At 40.5% G+C, this 18,373-nt stretch overlaps 2 protein-coding genes across 2 annotated transcripts in view; both read right to left on the reverse strand.

The window, feature by feature from the left end:
• The window catches only part of pde8a (phosphodiesterase 8A), a 58,220-nt gene extending 56,096 nt beyond the window's left edge, over positions 1-2,124 (reverse strand). The window contains exon 1 of the mRNA XM_023332532.1: positions 1,712-2,124. Coding sequence (XP_023188300.1) covers positions 1,712-1,864 — 153 coding nt within the window. The 5' untranslated portion in view covers positions 1,865-2,124. The remainder of the gene's footprint in view (positions 1-1,711) is intronic.
• A 7,853-nt stretch (positions 2,125-9,977) lies between these two features.
• gatm (glycine amidinotransferase) lies at positions 9,978-14,165 on the reverse strand. Its single transcript, XM_005799732.2, has 9 exons — positions 14,017-14,165; positions 12,922-13,140; positions 12,631-12,826; positions 12,348-12,538; positions 12,047-12,184; positions 11,766-11,930; positions 11,588-11,651; positions 11,378-11,494; positions 9,978-11,288 (listed from the first exon to the last, which is right to left on the reverse strand). The coding sequence occupies exons 1-9, from the start codon at positions 14,083-14,085 to the stop codon at positions 11,176-11,178; spliced, it is 1,272 nt and encodes a 423-aa protein (XP_005799789.1). The 5' UTR covers positions 14,086-14,165; the 3' UTR covers positions 9,978-11,175.
• Positions 14,166-18,373: the final 4,208 nt, after the last annotated feature.

Here is an 18,373-nt window from a genome sequence, read left to right on the forward strand (position 1 = left end):
TGATTTCCTGCATGTATTATAGTGCATATGAATCTCTCTTCGTAAAGGGTGTGGGGGTGGGGGTAGAGGCAGCTAAAAAACTGAGAGGATGTTAAAAACGACACCTTACAGGACAGGGATTAACCATTTCCAGCTGGTGGAGATGTGTATACCATTAGTCTAACTCAATCAGGGAACTAATTCAATCAAAGGCACACAGTGGGCTGTCCTGACGTAGGGGCATCTGTTACACAGACTTCTTTCTCGCTGCATCCTACGGTGACGCTTGGCCACAAAATGCGGCCTGACAGAGCCTTTTGAGAAGTCTGAAGTTCGTCAGAGGACCCCTTAATGCGCAACTAATTTCACAAAGTCACACTTTTTTGGGGTAGGCCCCAAAACAGGTGTTTTGTGTTAGAGAGATCCCTGTGGCTACAAAAGTGTAATTATTAAAAGTTAGATTTGACTTTGTCCAGGAAATATCACTGCTTTTCTTCCACAGACACAATGACGGCCCTCACTCTTATAATGGCTAATTACCCAGTTTCTATTCGGTGGAATGATGCTTCCCTTCATCGCATTGCAGGCGAGCTACTTGTACTTGTAGTTCCTAAAAAAATAAAACTCGTTTCTTATTATTTAAAATAAATATTCCACTATTTTTGACGGACATGTGCAACATGAAAACAGCAACAAGAAAAGCCTAAGAACGTTTACATCTTCTCTATACAAAGTATTTTGTCAATGTATACAAGCAGGCACATACGTTTTGCTATTAAGTCATGAACTCTTTTGAATCCATTCGTTTTCAGTGTGGAGGAGGAAGGCCTATTAAAACAGAGCACAACTGGCAGAGAGGTGAATCAGAGGCCAAAGGTGCATCAGCTGAGCGAGAACCATGTTTTGAGGATAGATGTTGATGCTTTCTGCTTAGACTTTCGGCCCTGAACAGGCCATGCTCTACTCCGCAGGTGGCCAACTCCAGTCCTGGAGGGCCACTGCCCTGCAACTTTTAGATGAGCCTCTGCTGCACCACACCTGAATAGAATAATTAGGTCATTAGCAAGGCTCTGGAGAATTTATCTACACAATAAGGAGGTAATCAAGTCATTTCATTCCAGCGTTTTGTACCTGTGGCACATCTAAAAACTGCAGGATAGTGGCCATTGAGGACTGGAGTTTGACACCCCTGCTCTACTCCCATGTTGGGATCACACATGTCAGGTATGCTTAGATCGTCTGCAAAAAAAAAAAAAAAAAAAAAGAAAAAACCCCCCGGCAACAATGGTTTGCATCCTCCTGAAACTACAAAGAAAACAATAGTTGAGTCGGAGACAAACGAGCCTACAACGTAGAGATTGCATGAAGGCCTGTTTCCTCTGAGATCCCAAACTGTGTTTTCAAGTTTGAAAAGAGTCAAAATAAAGTGAAGTAAAGTTGATTCAGTCATGTGCAAGCTGAGTAACCACCTGGATGCCTTTTTTTTTTCTTTCCTAGAATGTCCTTCCTGTGGTTTGCAGACATGGTTGTTTTTGTCCCTTCGGCACAGAAACTCTTTTTTTTTTTTGCCTTTCCAGAATAAAGACTGAACAACTCAACTGTCTATAACACAAACAAACACACACACACACGCACACAGACACACACAAAAGCAAACTTCTTCTGACTCGATCTCTCTCACACACACTCGCTCTCCTGTCTCTGTGAATGCAATGAATGTAGGTTCTCTCACCTTGCAGCTAGGGGGTTTTAGGGGTAGTCCGGAGGCAGGATTTCCTTGATGCTGAGTTGTATTAGTCTGCTGGGGTGAGTGGGAATCCTCAGACTCTTTTCCACTGTGGTAGACCACCCTATCAGAGATATGAATACTTGAAGCACAGCCCATGCTTCAAACCCACTTCAGCCTTTTTTTCTTCTTTTCTTTCCAAGTGCGTTACTTTTGAGGCTACAAGAGTGTCATTCGTCCTCTCTGTGTGTTTCTGAAGGTCCACTCTTCCTCCGAAAGGTTAAAATTCTCTCCAAAAATATGTGTTTCTCTACAAATGCATATATGTGTGTGTGTGTGTGTGTATAGAACATCTAGGCCACAGGAAAGCCGGTTCTCCAGTTGCTCCAACATAAGGCATGAATAAAATATCTATCTAACCCCCCCTACCCACCCACCCACCCCTCAACCAGGAAGCTGATTTCCTCTCCCTGTTTTTCACATGAAGTTAATTGGAGAGCTTCAATGAAAGCAGCTGTCTTGTCCTGGAGAAACTTGGGTTCCGTTATTCTTCAGCTACCAAGATCCCCACGGATTTTATCCCTCACTCCAGCTCTTCTTCTCGCCTTCAATTCGTACCACATCATCATTTTCTCACTCCCCCCACCCCCCCATCAACTTCACTACTGCTATCAAGTAGGCCTGAGACCCCCCCCTCCCTCATCAGCTTTACGCATGAGTTTTATCCATTTTTTATGTCCAAGGTTTCATGTGTATCCGTCCTCCCCCACCTCGGAGCCATCAAAAATATTGCCTTTTTTTTGTTTGTTTGTTTGTTTTTTTTGGTCTTCTTCAACAGTCTGGTTGTCCACTTCAGCTCAGCACACGGGCCAGAAAAGCGATTCTCACGACACTTTGCTCCAGTCCTGAGCGGCTCATCATCAACAGGCTGAAATATTCACACTGCGGAGTGTTATTCTGGTCAGTCGCTCCCATGTCAAACCCCGTCGGTGAAACACAAGGCCATGCAGCCCGACAGAACACTCCATTTGTCAGCCCACAAATTCACCAATTTAGGAAGCGGGGAGATCCTGGTGGATGGCTCGCAGTCTCCATTCAGGCATCCGCTCCCCCGGTGGAGGATGATCCGCCTGATTTAAGAGATCCAAACCCGGCTGCAGTTCGCCACAGGCTCCGCGATTTTTCCTCTCATTCTGGAGCTTGACAAAAACAGATGTAGAGGCTGTTTGATTGTATTATGAAGAGGTACCACCTCTGGAGAATGTAGTCGCTTGAGAGAGAGAGAGAGAGAGAGAGAGAGAGAGAGAGAGAGAGAGAGAGAGAGAGAGAGAGAGAGAGAGAGAGAGGCAGGGAGAGAGAGAGACACACACACTCGGAGGAAAAAAAAATCTTCAAAAAAAAAGCAAGGGAAAAAAAAAATCCACGCTCCGTGTCCACAAGTTTCAGATGTTAAAAATCGGTGACGGCAGGATTATCTCAGTCTGACGCGAGCGGACATAAGGCGGGACCGAGCTACATAATGCTGATTTTAATGTTTGTCTTGTCTCTGCCTTTTCTGGCGTTTGCCCTTCCAATTCTTCAGCACTGCTTGACAGCGGCACATCCAATAAAAGCACCCGCAAGGATTGACCTACAGCCTTTACTGACGTTAATGCAAATGAGGAGCGAGCAGCCAATGGGAGGCGCGCTCGGCGCCGCTGGGTGGTCCCCCGAGTGCCGTGGGAACTTTGAAAGCAGGAAGAGCGCTCTCACCCGCCGTCCCCGAGCTGGCTGCAGGTACGCTGTTTACATGTTTCTGTGATTCGCTTCTTCCTGAACCTGGAACGTGCTCATCTAGTCAGGTTTACGTCCATTTATTTGCCACAAGAAGGATTTTCGCAGTGGTATACGGTCAGCAAACGTACTACGAACCTATTATTGTTTCATAAAATTAGATTAAAAAAAACCAAAAAAAAAAAACAAAGTGATATAAGAGGGGCGTGTTTTACTATTTTATGACGTAGGGAATATTAGACCACACTGTAGCTGAATTCAACAGATTAAAATTATAATTGGATTATAATTTTAATCTAGTTAGGTGCACCCTTATGTCATCATTGCTTTTTAGAAATAAAATCCCTATTGAAGCCATACATTTTAGCTACAATAGCAAAAACTCAAACTTCCTGCATACTTTCACAATAAGAGCCCTTTGCGTTTGCTGTAAATGGTTAAAAAAAAACAGAAAAAAACACATTAAGATGGTAAATCGTTTCTGCAGTATCTATGTCTTTAATGTAGTACTGCCATCAGTTCTAATAATTACCTTTGTATTGTTGTGTTTTTATGATGAAACATTTATTGATGGATCCCAACAATCAAGCGACTGTTCATCCCAAGAAATACATATTCTTAACTATCTGCAACCGGTAACGACAGCTTTTTCAAGACCTTGAAAATGTGTTCTTTCTACTCAACAGTTCAAAGAGGAAATGGGTTTGACCATCATCCCAAGATATCTAAATCTAAATATGCCAAAATTCTCCAGTCAGGCTGCAGAGTGGCTCAGTTGGTAGCACTGTTGCCTCACAGCAAGAAGGTTCGATTTCCGGCCCGGAGTCTTTCTGCACGGAGTTTGCATGTTCTCCCTGTGCATGTGTGGGTTCTTTCCGGGTACTCTGGCTTCCTCCCACAGTCCAAAAACATGGCTGTCAGGTAAATTGGTCTCTAAATCTTGTGTGTGTGCATGGTTGTTTGTCCTGTCTGTCTCTGTGTTGCCCTGCGACAGACTGGCGACCTGTCCAGGGTGACCCCTCCTCTCGCCCAGAACATTCGCTGGAGATAGGCACCAGCACCCCTTCCGGCCCCGTTAGGGACAAGGGTGTAGAGAAAATGAATGGATTCTCCAGTCATTCTACTTTTCAGGATCGAGACAGGTTCTGGATCTTAGATTAATGTGTTTTAGTTCAAAATACACCTATTATTCCCAGATCAGCAGCAAAAGTCTTTAAAGAAGCTCACTGAAGCCGGTCGAAGAGTGTGACTGCCTACAGTCAAATGAATCCTTTAGCAAACTCAGAGAAGAAGAGGACACCTTTGCTCAAAACCCAACATAAAAAACAGATGATAGCTTGCAAATGTTCTCCATTCTGGAAGACTTTACAGGCACCAAGTTAAAATAAAGGAGGAGCTGCCAAGGATCTTTGGATCATCAGAGTGATAGTGTAGATTACTTACATAAAGTTAAACTATTTTCTCCCTCTGGCTTTTACTCCTTGTTGGAAAAAGGTCTATCTGACAGAATAAAAAGGGTTCAGACTCCTGCCACAATGTTTACTAGAGCCAATAAAACTATAAATATAACATGAAACATGCTCCTTTGTATAAGTCCAAGTATTTTTTTCATCTGCGGTCTGCCCTCTTATAACAGTGATCTGGATGTGCAGAAAACCTTTGCTTTTTTAAATTTTATTTTATACTTTTAAAAAAATCTTTCACTCAAAGTTGATAGTTTTTTCAGAATTTGCAGGGTTTTTTTAGTCATACAAAACAAGATATTCAGATCTGATTAACCCTTAACTTGTTTGTCCAAATAAGAGGCGTCACCTGCAGGTAAGATACTGCCTACCGTTAACCGCACCTATCCATACTGAATAAAGCCATGCTTTAAAATGAGGTCAAAAAAAGGGGAGATTAGAACTAAACAAACAGATAATTGTGTCTATTTGAAGGGGCCCAATGAAAAACACATACTGTACCTTAATGACACCATAAATAAATAAATATGTGAAATCATTGTGTTGTTAGACACCCACATTTCTTAAAAAGGTTCAAATGATTACTCTTGTTGTGATTTAGTTGGAATTATTTCTACTTCCTGTTCACAACACAACACAGAGGCTTTACACGTTTACTTTAAAAGGCCAGCAGCTGTTTGGTGCCTCAGGAACGTGATTCAAATTCCCCAACCACTGAAAATGACCAGACAGACAATGAGAGAGCATGAGACTTTGGACACGAGCGATGCTTTGAGTGTTGTGCAGATAAAAGATGCTATCAGACGGACGGTAAACCAAACAAAAAACAAACTGTCCTGCAGAGACCCTGCTGCAGAATGCAGCTGCACAAAGTACGGCGATAATAACAGCTAAACACACATAAGTGACAGAAAAGCAAAGACAACGGTAAACATGTCATCCCCTCATGAATAATGCAGCTAGCTTCACTGTAAGCTAAGAGGCAAAAAAGAAAAAACCATGACCTGTCAGTGGTCATGCTTTATATCCCGCCTGCCGACCCTTTATTTTAACATTTATTTAACATTTATATTGTTTGTTTAAGCCGGGGTGTTTTCTGTTTTATAGATGTCGTAAATCACATGAGGCTGGGTATTTTTAGTGGCTTTAAAGCTGCTTGAAAGCTCGGTTTGTTCTAAAAACCTCACTCTAATAGAGTCATGTGATGTGTTGCTTTAAGCAGCAAAAAGCCCCATCACTGCTGGTACAAAATTAAAATTACACTGCAGACTGGGAATACCGGGCACTTCTGCACAGCTCTGGGAGGCATTCAGCCTCCTGAAGCTCCTGCAGCTTGACACATAAAGGTCGGTTTACATGTCATGGGGAGGAAACATGTGATGATGGTTAATCCTACTTTGACTTTGAAGGCTATAGGCTACAGAGGGGAAAAAATGCATTATTAAAAGTTAAGGTTTTGAGTTTCAAAAGATGGCTATTGAACAGAGTGGAGGAGTGTCTCTCGTGTGAAGTTGTTATTGGTTGCTTCAGGTTTAAACGAGTTCTTTCCTCAGCCAAATGTTGGCCTTAAATAAATGCATAAATAAATGTTGCAGCATTTCTTTGATGGTTTTTATTTGATCTCTTCTTCTTCCTTTTATATCTCTATATCAGAATAGTATTTTTAACATCAGCAGTTTTACCCTCAGCAACCAAACCCTACACGGAGATCTGCACGTTCTGTCAGGGTTGAGCTGGATGCTTATATTGTCTATTGCTTTTGCTTCACTTCAACAATAGCATCAAATGGCATGCATGTTTACAAGATCACGCATTCTTTGTTAGTCAACTTTTCTGAAGTTGCCATGGCCACATTTATGGACATGTGGTCCAATTGAGTCACCGTATTCACACTCCTCTTTTTAGCTTTTCTCTCAAATGTACTATAGAGGTCAAGGCTTTGTGATGGCCACTCCAAAACATTGACTTTGTTGTCTTTAAGCTAATTTGTAAATAATTTGTTGGTCATTGTCCACAAGTCAATGTGAAGACAGTTAATACAGACAAATGTTTTTTGCTTCATCCGGCCCATGTCTCAAAAGATAGTATAGAAATAGTATATCCAGAATAGTATAGAAACCTTTAGGGCATTTTCTGCCTCTCTAAGAATTTCATAATGTTTTAAAAGGGGTTGCTTTCATAGATTTGTTCAAAATGTCAGTGTTATGAAAATATACAAAAAAAATAAAAATAAAAAAATAAAGGTCTGTTGGTTATTTGTGAATTACATAGATTTCAAGTGATGTTTTTCTTTTCTTTAAAATCTATTTTCCTGGAATTAGGAAAACAGCTTTTGATCCACCCTCCTCTTTATTTGACTCTCCCACTAGGGGTCGCTAAAGTTCCAGACCTCCCAAATCCTCATTTGTAAAACTTTACGGAAAATATTTCTTCAAAATTGTATTTTTGGAGGAGTTAATTGAGGGCTGTGATTTCAGATATATTTCAACATGCTATCACGTCATGTCTTTAGTGTTTTAACATTTTTTACCTCATCAAACCAATCTTAATTTGTGGCAAAGATGAGATGATTGTTTTTGAAAATCACCCTTTTCTTTCTTAGTATTTATTAGTATAGTATTCTTTCTTAAAACTGCATTTCCATAATGCGGAAAAATATTAACTTTTCCCCAGATGTTCTACAGTCTATTATAATCAGTATTATTGTGCTGTACAATTGTAGAAAACATTCCTCCTGAAAGTATTTGCATCTTTAATCAACATTCCTATACAAGGACAGAAGACATCAATATTCTGGGTTTAGTAAGACTGAAACACTCAGAGTTGTAACTTTTCTATTAACATTGACTGATTCCTGTGCTGCTATTTCTCAGAATTGCACATCAGTGGTGCTTTTTAAGACAGACGGCCTTATTCATCTGACCTCTTAGGTTAATTTGAGCGACAAGGTCCCTCTGAGACATAACATCTATTTCTCTTAAAATCTGATACACTTGAAAGTTTCATCATAGAAAGAAAAGCTTCAGTTGTTAAGACAAAAGAGTGATATGTGGAGACATTGCAAGTTACATCCAAAACATTTTGGGTGCTGATCTCTGAAGTGCAGTTCCTAAACGACCCTCAGAAGCATCAATAGGTAGACGTATTTAAAGGCTGATGGTTTTTCAAATTCACTCCAAACATTCAGAAGTTCGAGGGGGAAAAAAAGGCAGTTGTGTTAAACTCTGAGTTCATCCTGGGAACAGTGTGTTAAGTAGCCGATCTAGTGCCATAGCTGCAAGTGCATTAACTGTTCCTCTTTATGTTTATCACATAGACATCCATACAACTGTCAGGTTATTTATATAGCACTGTTTTATGACATTATGGCATTATCTGAAGCTGTAAATTAAATAAACACACCACAGTCAGGTGAAATAGTTTCATACCAAGGTTTTTTTTGTCTGGATGGTCTCAGGGAAGCCTTATGTTATCCTGTGTGCCGAAAACAACAATTTATAAATTAGATGAGAAATATATTCAGGAACTGGGGAAGCAGTGCTGCTTGGGGACATTTAGAGTTCCCTCTGCAGAGCATTGCAAGGAAAGCTGCGTTGTACGTTTTCTCTCTCCTCTTATCTTGTCCTGGTATGTGTTGAATGATGATCCTGATAGAGGTGTTTTGGTTCCTAGGACAGAATTGTTCAATATAACAAGCGCTGAGGTCCACAGTTTTTGGACCTCAGCGCATTCATATGTATGTATATATACTGCTTCATGCGCTGTAAGCAAAGTTACCGTGCTTTCTTTTGGGTTCATTTGTGACTGTTCTAGTATCTAATTTAATATCTTACTTCACTGCTCTGCTCCTTTGCATTAACAATTTAACTGTAGTTAGTTTCTGATGAACTCCTTCCATTTGCTGATTTTATGTTTCTTCTTCTTCACTTTTATTTTTCCCAAAACTGCTCCACTTTGCTATGAACCGCCTTGATTGCACACTATGTTACTTGGCTTTCTAAATCTATATAGTTTAATTGCAGTAATTTGTTGCATTCTCTACTTAACTGGGTAACCAATATATCCATAAAATCCAAATCATCAGCCCTCCATCATAATGTTGGCATGAAGAGATCTACTTTTCTCTAGTTGTTGAAAATCAAATAAAAACATCACTTTGGATTTTTTTTTTTTGCCTAAGCCAAATTGTTTCATTTTATTTTTTGGGGGTATTCTTTGTGCTTATTTATCACAATTAATTTGTATCACTTTTGCACATCATTAGTACCAAGAGAAACGCTAAAGGCAGGCCACGTAACAGTGGTGACTTCTGTCGGATCTGGGTCAGATTTGGTCCACCTTGTTGATCATTTGAATGGAAAGCATCATCCGTGACATAAATAAACAATGTCATAATGTTTAGCAAATATGAAACTTGTGGGATTATGATGGTTCCTTTTCTGGTATTCCGGATAAAAGAACAGCTAGAACAATCTCTAGATGCGTATCACCAAAGCAACATATCTTGATGCAGTATAGAGCACCACTAGGTGTGACCTCGCTCATTCACTACTCGTTTATGAAGTTTCAAAGTTTCCCTTCTTCATGTTAACGTTTTACTTAATTTTAATGGAAAATTTTAAGCTTTTATCACAGCTATCCTTAAAGGAGGGAATGTGTTATCAAAAATGATCAACTTTCTAAATTGGTGAGCGGATTTTCCCCAGAGACTGCATTTATTTAAACTGATGGTTCAATTTTTCTAATTTTTACAGTGTGAGGTTATGGTATAAAAAGTAAGGAAGTGACATCATCCACAGTGACATGAGTCATTTCCTACCATGGCCACTCAGGGAGGAAGAAGCCATTATCCCTAAAGCAATAAATGAAACAAACAAGCAAAAACAAATATTTAAAGACTTTGTTTCCTGTCGTCAAATTCTAAAATATGGCTCAATGTTAATTTTTGCAACCATAACTCACTCAAAACAATGCAATAAATAACTATTTTTCACAAGTAAATTAAACCTTATAAAAACAATCCAGAGCCAAATCAATGAAACTTGAGACTTTTTAATTACAATTTACTGTCATGACATACTACAAAACATCACTTGCATCACTCTGTTGAAACAAATTTCCTCTGAAATTCATCTCCTCTAAAATATTTTAAGCAGTTTAAAACATTGCAATTGTATAAGCAGTACATAAAATAAAATAATTATACCCTCATGCATTTTCAGTTTGTTGAAGCAAATAAGTAGCTCAGCGGAAAAAGACTGGCAGCATGTACTGTAACTGGCCCAAATATGCAACAGGAGAAAACAGCAGAGGAAAAAGGTATACAAAATCTGATATGGACCTCATGGATTTTTACGAAAATATATAAAAACACTTATTGCTGGGAAATCCAATAAAAAGAGTTGTAAAAGTAAAAGCTGAGGTTTTCCAGTTTAATCAATGTTTCTACAAATGTGATAAATGAATATGGTGTCTTGAACCACCTAAAAGTTGTATACATGTTTCTTTATAAAAGATATTGGAAAAAGGTAGAGTTGTGATTTCTCAGGGTGCTTTTCATTATGCAGTTTCCTTGGTTCTTAAATGTTCCTTCATCTTATTACAGACAAAGGAAAAAGACATGTAATATAGGAGACATTTGCTCCAGATACCTACACCTACAGGTAGTTGTAGCGAGAATGCAAGGAAAAGAAGGTCCTGATAAGAAAAAGCACCCTGAGTGTTCAAACAGAGGTAGCTTCTAACCTCCTGTGCCCAAGTTTAGTGACATTCGCATACCAAATTGTACCTTGTCCTCAAAGCATTGGCTTTTAGATGGGTAAGCTTCACGCCTGCCAGGCCAGAAATGCAGTTAATATTGAGATTCCTGTTTGAAATAAACCAAAGATTCTTGCTATTCAGCATGTGTGTGCTGTTTATCTCTTAACAAAGCTGTTTGCAAAGGCACTCCAAGGTCCAGCAGACCAAAATCATCCATAAATGTTCAATTAAGGCACAATCCGGAGAGGAGCTTTTGGTCGAACCAGCCCACCCCCCCCCAAAAAACCCACCCTACTGTCATTTGTTTCACATGGGTTTAAACAAATTTCCTAAGTTAGGATTTCAGATTTGCACACAGCAGATTTGATCAGATGTAAGCTCAATCTTTTTTAGTGATGTTTAAGTATCTGAGAAGCTTCCGGATTGAGGCTTTAGATTTTAAAGCTCAATAAAAACTGCCTTTTTCTGGCGAGGCTAGTGGAAGTAGGACTCCAGGTTACCACGGCGGCGGACATCGGTTGTCCAGCAGTGGAAGCCACCGCCAAGTGAGTTGGCATGGCGAATGTTCACCTTTATGGTCTTGATACCTGCTCAAAGCAAAAAACAATATATTTATGTTTTTTACATTTATGTTTTTTAATTTAAGAGAAGAATAATTTAAAAGTGTTGCACTCACCGAGGTTTTCAAACATTTTATGAATTGTGCCTTCATTGGCGTCAACCAAGACACGCTTCTCATCCAGCATCAGCACATTCATGGACAGCCATTTGGAGGACATCCACAGTGGATGATCTGCAGAAACGTTTGGGTTTTTTCAGTAAAAAAAGCAAATCAACAAAACAACTTTTTTAAAAATTCGAACCAAGCTTTAGCTGAAGTACACACCATCAGGAATCAAAGGTGTCGGTGGTTTCACAACAGTCCAGCCGGCTTTCTTGAACATGTCAATCTGAGTTGCAGATTTTTAAAAAAAGAAGCACATAGTAATGGACATCGAGATCTGTCATGAACAGTTTATTTTCACATCCACAAGAGGGCAGCAGAGTACTCTCTCTGAAAATACCTGGCGACATGGGCGATCAGGGTTCGACAACACCAATCCGGGGCCGATGATGTTAAAAGTGGCATCAATGTGCATGGGGTTGGGATCCTTGAATGAGATGATGTGCACCTTGTAATCTGGGGCCAGATGGCGCCTCATCCACTCGATACCCATGTAATTTGTAACCTGCATTGGGGCAGTATGCAGAGAAAAAGCCTTATGACCTACCCCAACCATGCATTCAGTTCTGATTCCCTGTGGATTGAATCAGTACTGCTTGGCATGAGAGCAATGCTTTGCACCTGACTCCTCTGGACGAAAAGGTCCCTCCCGGCTCGAATGAAGTCAGCAGCATCGAAGCAGGGCTCATGCTCCGTGGTCACAAACTTCCCCTGGGCAGCCAGCTTGTGTCTGTCCTCCACAGTGCGGATGGGGTAGTCCTGGTTGACAGGAGAAAATAATGATTTACACCAGAGCAATTAAACTGTGTGGCATGGTCTCTCTTCACGTACGACGACAATAAATGGCACGGGGCAAAGAGTTCAGAGGCGATATGAAGAACTAGATCCAACAGCGCTTGCTGCTGCTGTTTGAGTGCCTCACCTGATCATACAGGTCATCAGCCATGGTTGGCTTAGGAGCTGTGGTCCACTTTGCACCTTTTCTAAAGTACTCCTTGATCAGAGGCCTATAGGCACGGTACTCAAAGAACCGAGCCCTCCAGGCCATGGGAGCTTCTATAATTTCATTTCCGACAACCATGAGGATGTCTCTTGGCATGGCAGCATACATTCCTGCAACATGTTCAATAATGCACACTCGTTATCAGATAATAACAGTCAGATTATGACTGTAGCACCAGTCAACGTTACACAATGCTTTTCACCTGTGGACGTGAAGTCTGGAGTTTTGTATTCGACAGACCAGTCGATGGGTTCTGGCCTCTTGACAACGACGCCCTCGTGACGCAGGATATTGCACATTTCTTCAATCTCAGCAAAGGCTTTTTTCAAGTGGTCCGCAGGAAAAGACTGGCCCCCATGCTTCTGGTAGAAGGGCCAGTACTTCTCGTATGTGTTGGCCTAATCAGACCGTCACGACAGGGTGACACACAGTTAACATCACTGTCACACTTTTACAATTTGCGCTTTGTGGACGGGTCAGAGGAGACGCTTACTTTCACTTCCACTGTAAACGGAGGCACGTGGGCGTTTTCGGCTCGCCCCACGATCACCTCCTCAAGAGGGTCCCATTCATTGTAGCTGCAGACGGGACACTCCTGGTGAATGGGCTCAGTAACAGGTTCCTCTTCAGCTGCTTGGCGTTGAGCAGCAGCTGCTGCACTTGAAGTGCTCTGGAAGGTCCTCTGCACCCAACCTGCAACTGACCGGCCAAGCTGAGCGAGAAGAAAATGGATCAGCTTTGGGCTTAGGCTTTGGATTAAATAATTTGTGAGAAAATATTTGCACAAAAATTTTCTTTCTTTTTTTTGTGGAAAATGCATCAACTATTTGATTTTAAAATACAGTTGTTGGTCATTAGCGCTGAGCAGGAAGCTGTTTCAAAATGAGCATATTTATCAATGAATTTGGTTTTATTTTGGTGCAAGAAAAATTAAAACATTTGGAAGAAAATTTCAAAACGACGTGGCTTAAGGCAAAAAAAAAAAAAAAAAAAGAGGATCAAAGAAATATAGCAAAGATGAAACTGCTCCAAGACTCCGACGAAAACTGATCTCAGTTGGAAAGATTGGTTGGGTGCCAAAGTACACGTGTTATTAAGAAGCCTTATCTCTTAGAGATAGAGGTTACAGTATTGGCCCCGCTGGCTCCACACCAGCTCTGGAGTCACAGAGTTTGAGAGCCATCTGCTGTGAAACAGCTGTTCGCTGTCGCTCAGGGACTAAAGAAAATAAAGGGAAGAAAACACCCTGCACCGTTAGGAAAATCCAGTCTTTTTTGTTTTACTTTCTTTGAAGTGATCAGTGCCTTTCTTGTTTTAGTTTTGCATTTTCAGACATCTAAAGGGTTGAGCAGACAACCAGCACATCCATAAATCAATTAACCTGAGTTTAACCCAATCAGCTCAGATGTAATGAAGAAAAAGTCGAACAAAATGTCTTTATTCACCTTTAAAGACTTGTGTTTTCATTGAAACAAAAGATCAGTGAGACGAAATAAAAGCATGATTTCTCTTTCTTTGCTGAAAAAAATAAAATAAAAACAACAACAACAACAACAAAAAAAAAACATAAAACCACCAGAATACAAACCATGGCTCCGATCAGATGGGCAGCCTCGGCCCCCCTGCTACCTCCTCTCAGACATCTGACTCGCAGCATTGTCCACAGAAATAATGAGTGAAACCAAAGGGCAGCGCCAGATCCAACTTTCTCTCTCTCTGTTTGCTATTGAAAGGAGACACTTTAGCTTCAGCAACTTTATAGGAGCAGAGACTACGTGTCTCTGAGGTCATTGGTTGCTTTTCATGTTGTGAGGCAACGTGACTTGAGAAAAAGCATTTCTGAAACACAATCCCTTACGCCAGCAAATTCTTATCAACTGGGCTTTTGGCGTCCAAAGCTTCAAAGAAATCTGAAAATGGATGAAGAACCGGTTCGGTTTGGCCGGATGTTTCTGGATGCGCACATGGAGCGCTCAAGGATGTTTTGCAAGCAACAAAGTTTTTAGAAGTTTAATAGCAGTCTTTGATTTTAACTTTACAGAGTTGCCTTCAGGGCTTCATATATCAGACTATGAACAATGTGAAAAAGCACAAATCCCAAATGAATTAACTTGATAAATGATAAAAATCAATAAAACATAGTATATATATAACATATTTTGCATATTATATTTAATCTAATACACAGCAGCTGGTTTAAGATGATCTCTATGTGTTCCGGTAGTACTGATGACGTCCTGTATTCTGTGTTGTGTGTTTTGCATGAACGTGGCTTTGTGACATTCTTTAATCAGGCTCTTAGGAGCAGTGTGGAAGTCAGAAAGGTTTGAGCAGAGCTGACACAATTGGAGAGATAGAGAGCTTTGCACAGGCTCCCACAGCACATGCTTCACTGGACTGTGCTCACATGAGTTTCACAACCACCCCCTCCCGCCCGCAGACCTCAGTGACGTCTGATATGTTCTTGCCCTCAAAAGAAATCTTTGACTGATTCCTGTGGTTCAAGGGATACATCACGAAGAAGATACATTTTCATCTTCTAGTGAACGTTTAGGATTTGTAACATTTCTATATGCTAATAAGTAAATGCAGGAAAGGTAGAAAATGTGCGTTTCGTCGATTGTATTGTTGTTTGCTACAACAATGCTTAACAGCATTGTACATTAATGTATTGATTGTTACAATATTGTATCAATCAATAATGTTGGAAAGCCTAATTTTTTCCCCCTTCCCTGGTGCCACAATTGTAAGGAAAATGCCAAACAGTATTTTCTGCTACTGACTACTCTGTTGTTTTTATTGTATCAAATGATTGATAAATAACTGATATTTGAAAAAACAAATATCGGTCAAATATAGCATCCTTAAAGCAGAAGTGAACAGATTGCTTTATGGCAGGGTTCCTACTTGAAAGTTCAGCTAAGCATAGCCTGGTAAAAACCAGTACCAAGTTGGCTCTGGACTATTGAGAAATGATTTCACTAAATTGCTAATGAGTGGTTGTGATAGCAATTCGAGGCCAAGAAGCTTACCAGAAACTCGGTGTGCTGTAAACAACTATGTCCCTCTGTGAAAAGAGACGTGCTGAGCTGAATGAAGCGGCCGTTAATGTTAATTTAATATTTGGAAGCGTGACCAACATAGACTGAAAGGCTTTGTTCACCTCCTCCGACCACTGCCAAACTACAGCCAGACTACAATTCTGAAACAGCGCATAAAATTGATGTCACCGTTCACAACTTCTCCTCCTGTTTCCTGATTGGTCCAGTTGAATTTCTACCTGAGAAATCAAGGTCAACGGGAGAAATCCCAGACAGAGCACTGAAGTAAGAAGAGAATCAAGTGGAATTTCATAACAGAAATTCCCAGGCAAAACAAGCGACATATACAGTACATCGGATAAGCATGTAGCTTATGTAAACAGTGTAGTGACCTATGCAGGTGTTATACTTTGCAGGTCGATGGGTACATCAGCATCTGCCGGGGTGTACGTGATTCATCGCCATCCCAGGGGAGTTTCAAGGACTACAGGAAGAGTAATGCCACATCCACAGAAAGAGGCTGAAACTTTCCATTTGTCTCAGAATTATGCATGGTTTCCTTTTTTCTCTCAACTTTCATGAGTTCAACTTTTCTACAGTAAGCACGCAGGATTCCTTCTCATCTACTGTAAGACAGCACAATTTTAGATACCAAGCCACTAAAATATTTCTTAGATGAGAGCAGGACCTTAAACAGGACAGTCTCTTTGTAATAGTTGTGGGTTGTCGAATTTGTTGCTTAATTCATATTTGGTCTGTTGTGCCATTACTTTTTTTTTTTTTTTGATGAGAATAACATTGGAGACCAACATGCCTCATTGTGGGAAAGTGTTACATTAAGCTCATGTATTTACCACATGTCACCATTTGTGTAACTGGAATGTACTTTTTATATCTTTGTGAATTATCAACCACTCTTGGTACAGAGTGGCTGATAAGAGATAGGATGAAGGAACTAGAGGAGGAAATGTGGCAGGTTATGTGTAGATATGAAATATAGTAGTTTGTGATAAAATACAGCAATAAAGTACTATTAATGAAACAAGGGAAGGAGATGTTCCATTTGTGTATGTAAATGGAAGTGCCATTGAAGTTTGTCACTCAGTCCCAAGATTGCCTTCCTGTATTATCCTGCCTGTATAATTAGCTGCATAAATGCATCTGCATGTTATTTTAGTCTTCTCCCTCAATTTGTACCACAAATATAACTGAATAGCTCTTTTAAAAGCATATTTGGTTTTAAGTTGCTTCTGAAGCCAGGTGAACTGAGGTGTCCAAGAGTTATTACTGTCCCACAAAATGTACCACAAGAGAAGCATCTTCACCCCTTTTGTTGAGCAAATCTGATCTAACCTAACACTGCCCACTACCCACCAGCCTAAGCTGGACTCAAAAAGGGGAAGAAAAGCAGAAAAACCTTCACTTGAAGCAGACTGCTTGAGGCCAAAAGGCATTTGAAAGATTCCCCACAAACACACTAACATAATCTACTGCAATGCTTCTGAAATGTATTCATGCCCTTGTGTGTTTCATGATTCTTGTTGCTTTTACAAATCACTCATAAGCAACAAAATCTGCCTAATAGGCAGAGCAACATGTAGTGCACCCCCTCATTCCATAAATTCTTTAGGTTTTGTGTGGATATGGGAGGATCTCTGTGAAGAATTGCGTCTGCAAAAAATTATAAAAAGATTGGTGAGCCCATAAATGAGAATGTGGTCTTCAAATGTGGGTCCTATATGATCAGAAGTTCACAGGCATCCTTGACCTCTTCTGTCCACTAGGGTTAGACTTCTCTTCCTCTTCTCTCTGACAAGTGGGGGAAAAAACTCACTGCAGTATGTTCTCAAAGGTGCATAAACTAAAGTGCCTTAACGTGTGTGTGGGGGAGGAGGACGGCAGGGAGAACCCACTGCTTCTTTTGGGGACCGAAACCTAGGGGAAATGCTGTTTTGGTTCAGGGGTTAGATTTAGGACTTAGATTTAGATAAGGTGTGAATTGAGTTTTGGTTAGGGTTAGGATTGGGGTAAGGATTAAGCTGTAGAAATGAATGGAAGTCAATGGAAAGTCCCCACAAATATAGCCACCCAAATATGTGTGTGTGTGTAGGTGCGCTTCTTTCTAATACCTTGTGGAGACCATTTTCCTGACATACTACATTGTGGGGACACACTGCTCCTTGTGGGGACTGAAGCCTGGTCCCCACAAGAGGAAACGTTGTTTTTGCGTCAGGGGTCAGATTTAGGACTAAAGTGTTAATTGAGTTTTGGTTAGGTATGTAATGGTTAGGGTTAGGATAAGGGTAAAGGTAAGGTTTAGGCTGTAGAAATTAATGGAAGTCAATAGAAAGTTCCCACAAAATAGCTGCGCAAACGTGTGTGCGCATTTGGGGTGTGTGTGTGTGTGTGTGTGTGTGTGTGTGTGTGTGTGTGTGTGTGTGTGTGTGTGTGTGTGTGTGTGTGTGTGTGTGTGCGTGTGTGTGTGGGTGTGTGTGTGTGTGTGTGTGTGTGTGTGTGTGTGTGTGAAGGGGGGATAAAAGGGTGCCTTATCAGTATCGTACCTCTGTTATTGATAATATTATTTACACAAGCACAAACAGCTGTAAAAAAAAAAAAAAAAAAACAGAAATTGCTGACGGGAAATAATTTTTCCACCATCGCTTTGGTGCACCGTCTAGCGTGGCGCCCCTATGTGTCGCATATAATACTTTTTGCGCCAGTGTTGACCCAGTGTAATTCCATGTTCTTCTATCGTCAGAAATGTTACACTGCGTACTTTCCAGTTGATAATTCATGAGATGTACCTTTGAGCTATTTCAGAAAACCGTTAGATTATTGATTGATCTAATATTTCACACATCAACCTTCATTGACAAAAGTCATGGTTAATTTTGGAACATTTCA

Source organism: Xiphophorus maculatus, chromosome 4 (genome assembly GCF_002775205.1).
Source record: "Xiphophorus maculatus strain JP 163 A chromosome 4, X_maculatus-5.0-male, whole genome shotgun sequence".
Taxonomy (NCBI): Eukaryota; Metazoa; Chordata; class Actinopteri; order Cyprinodontiformes; family Poeciliidae; genus Xiphophorus; species Xiphophorus maculatus.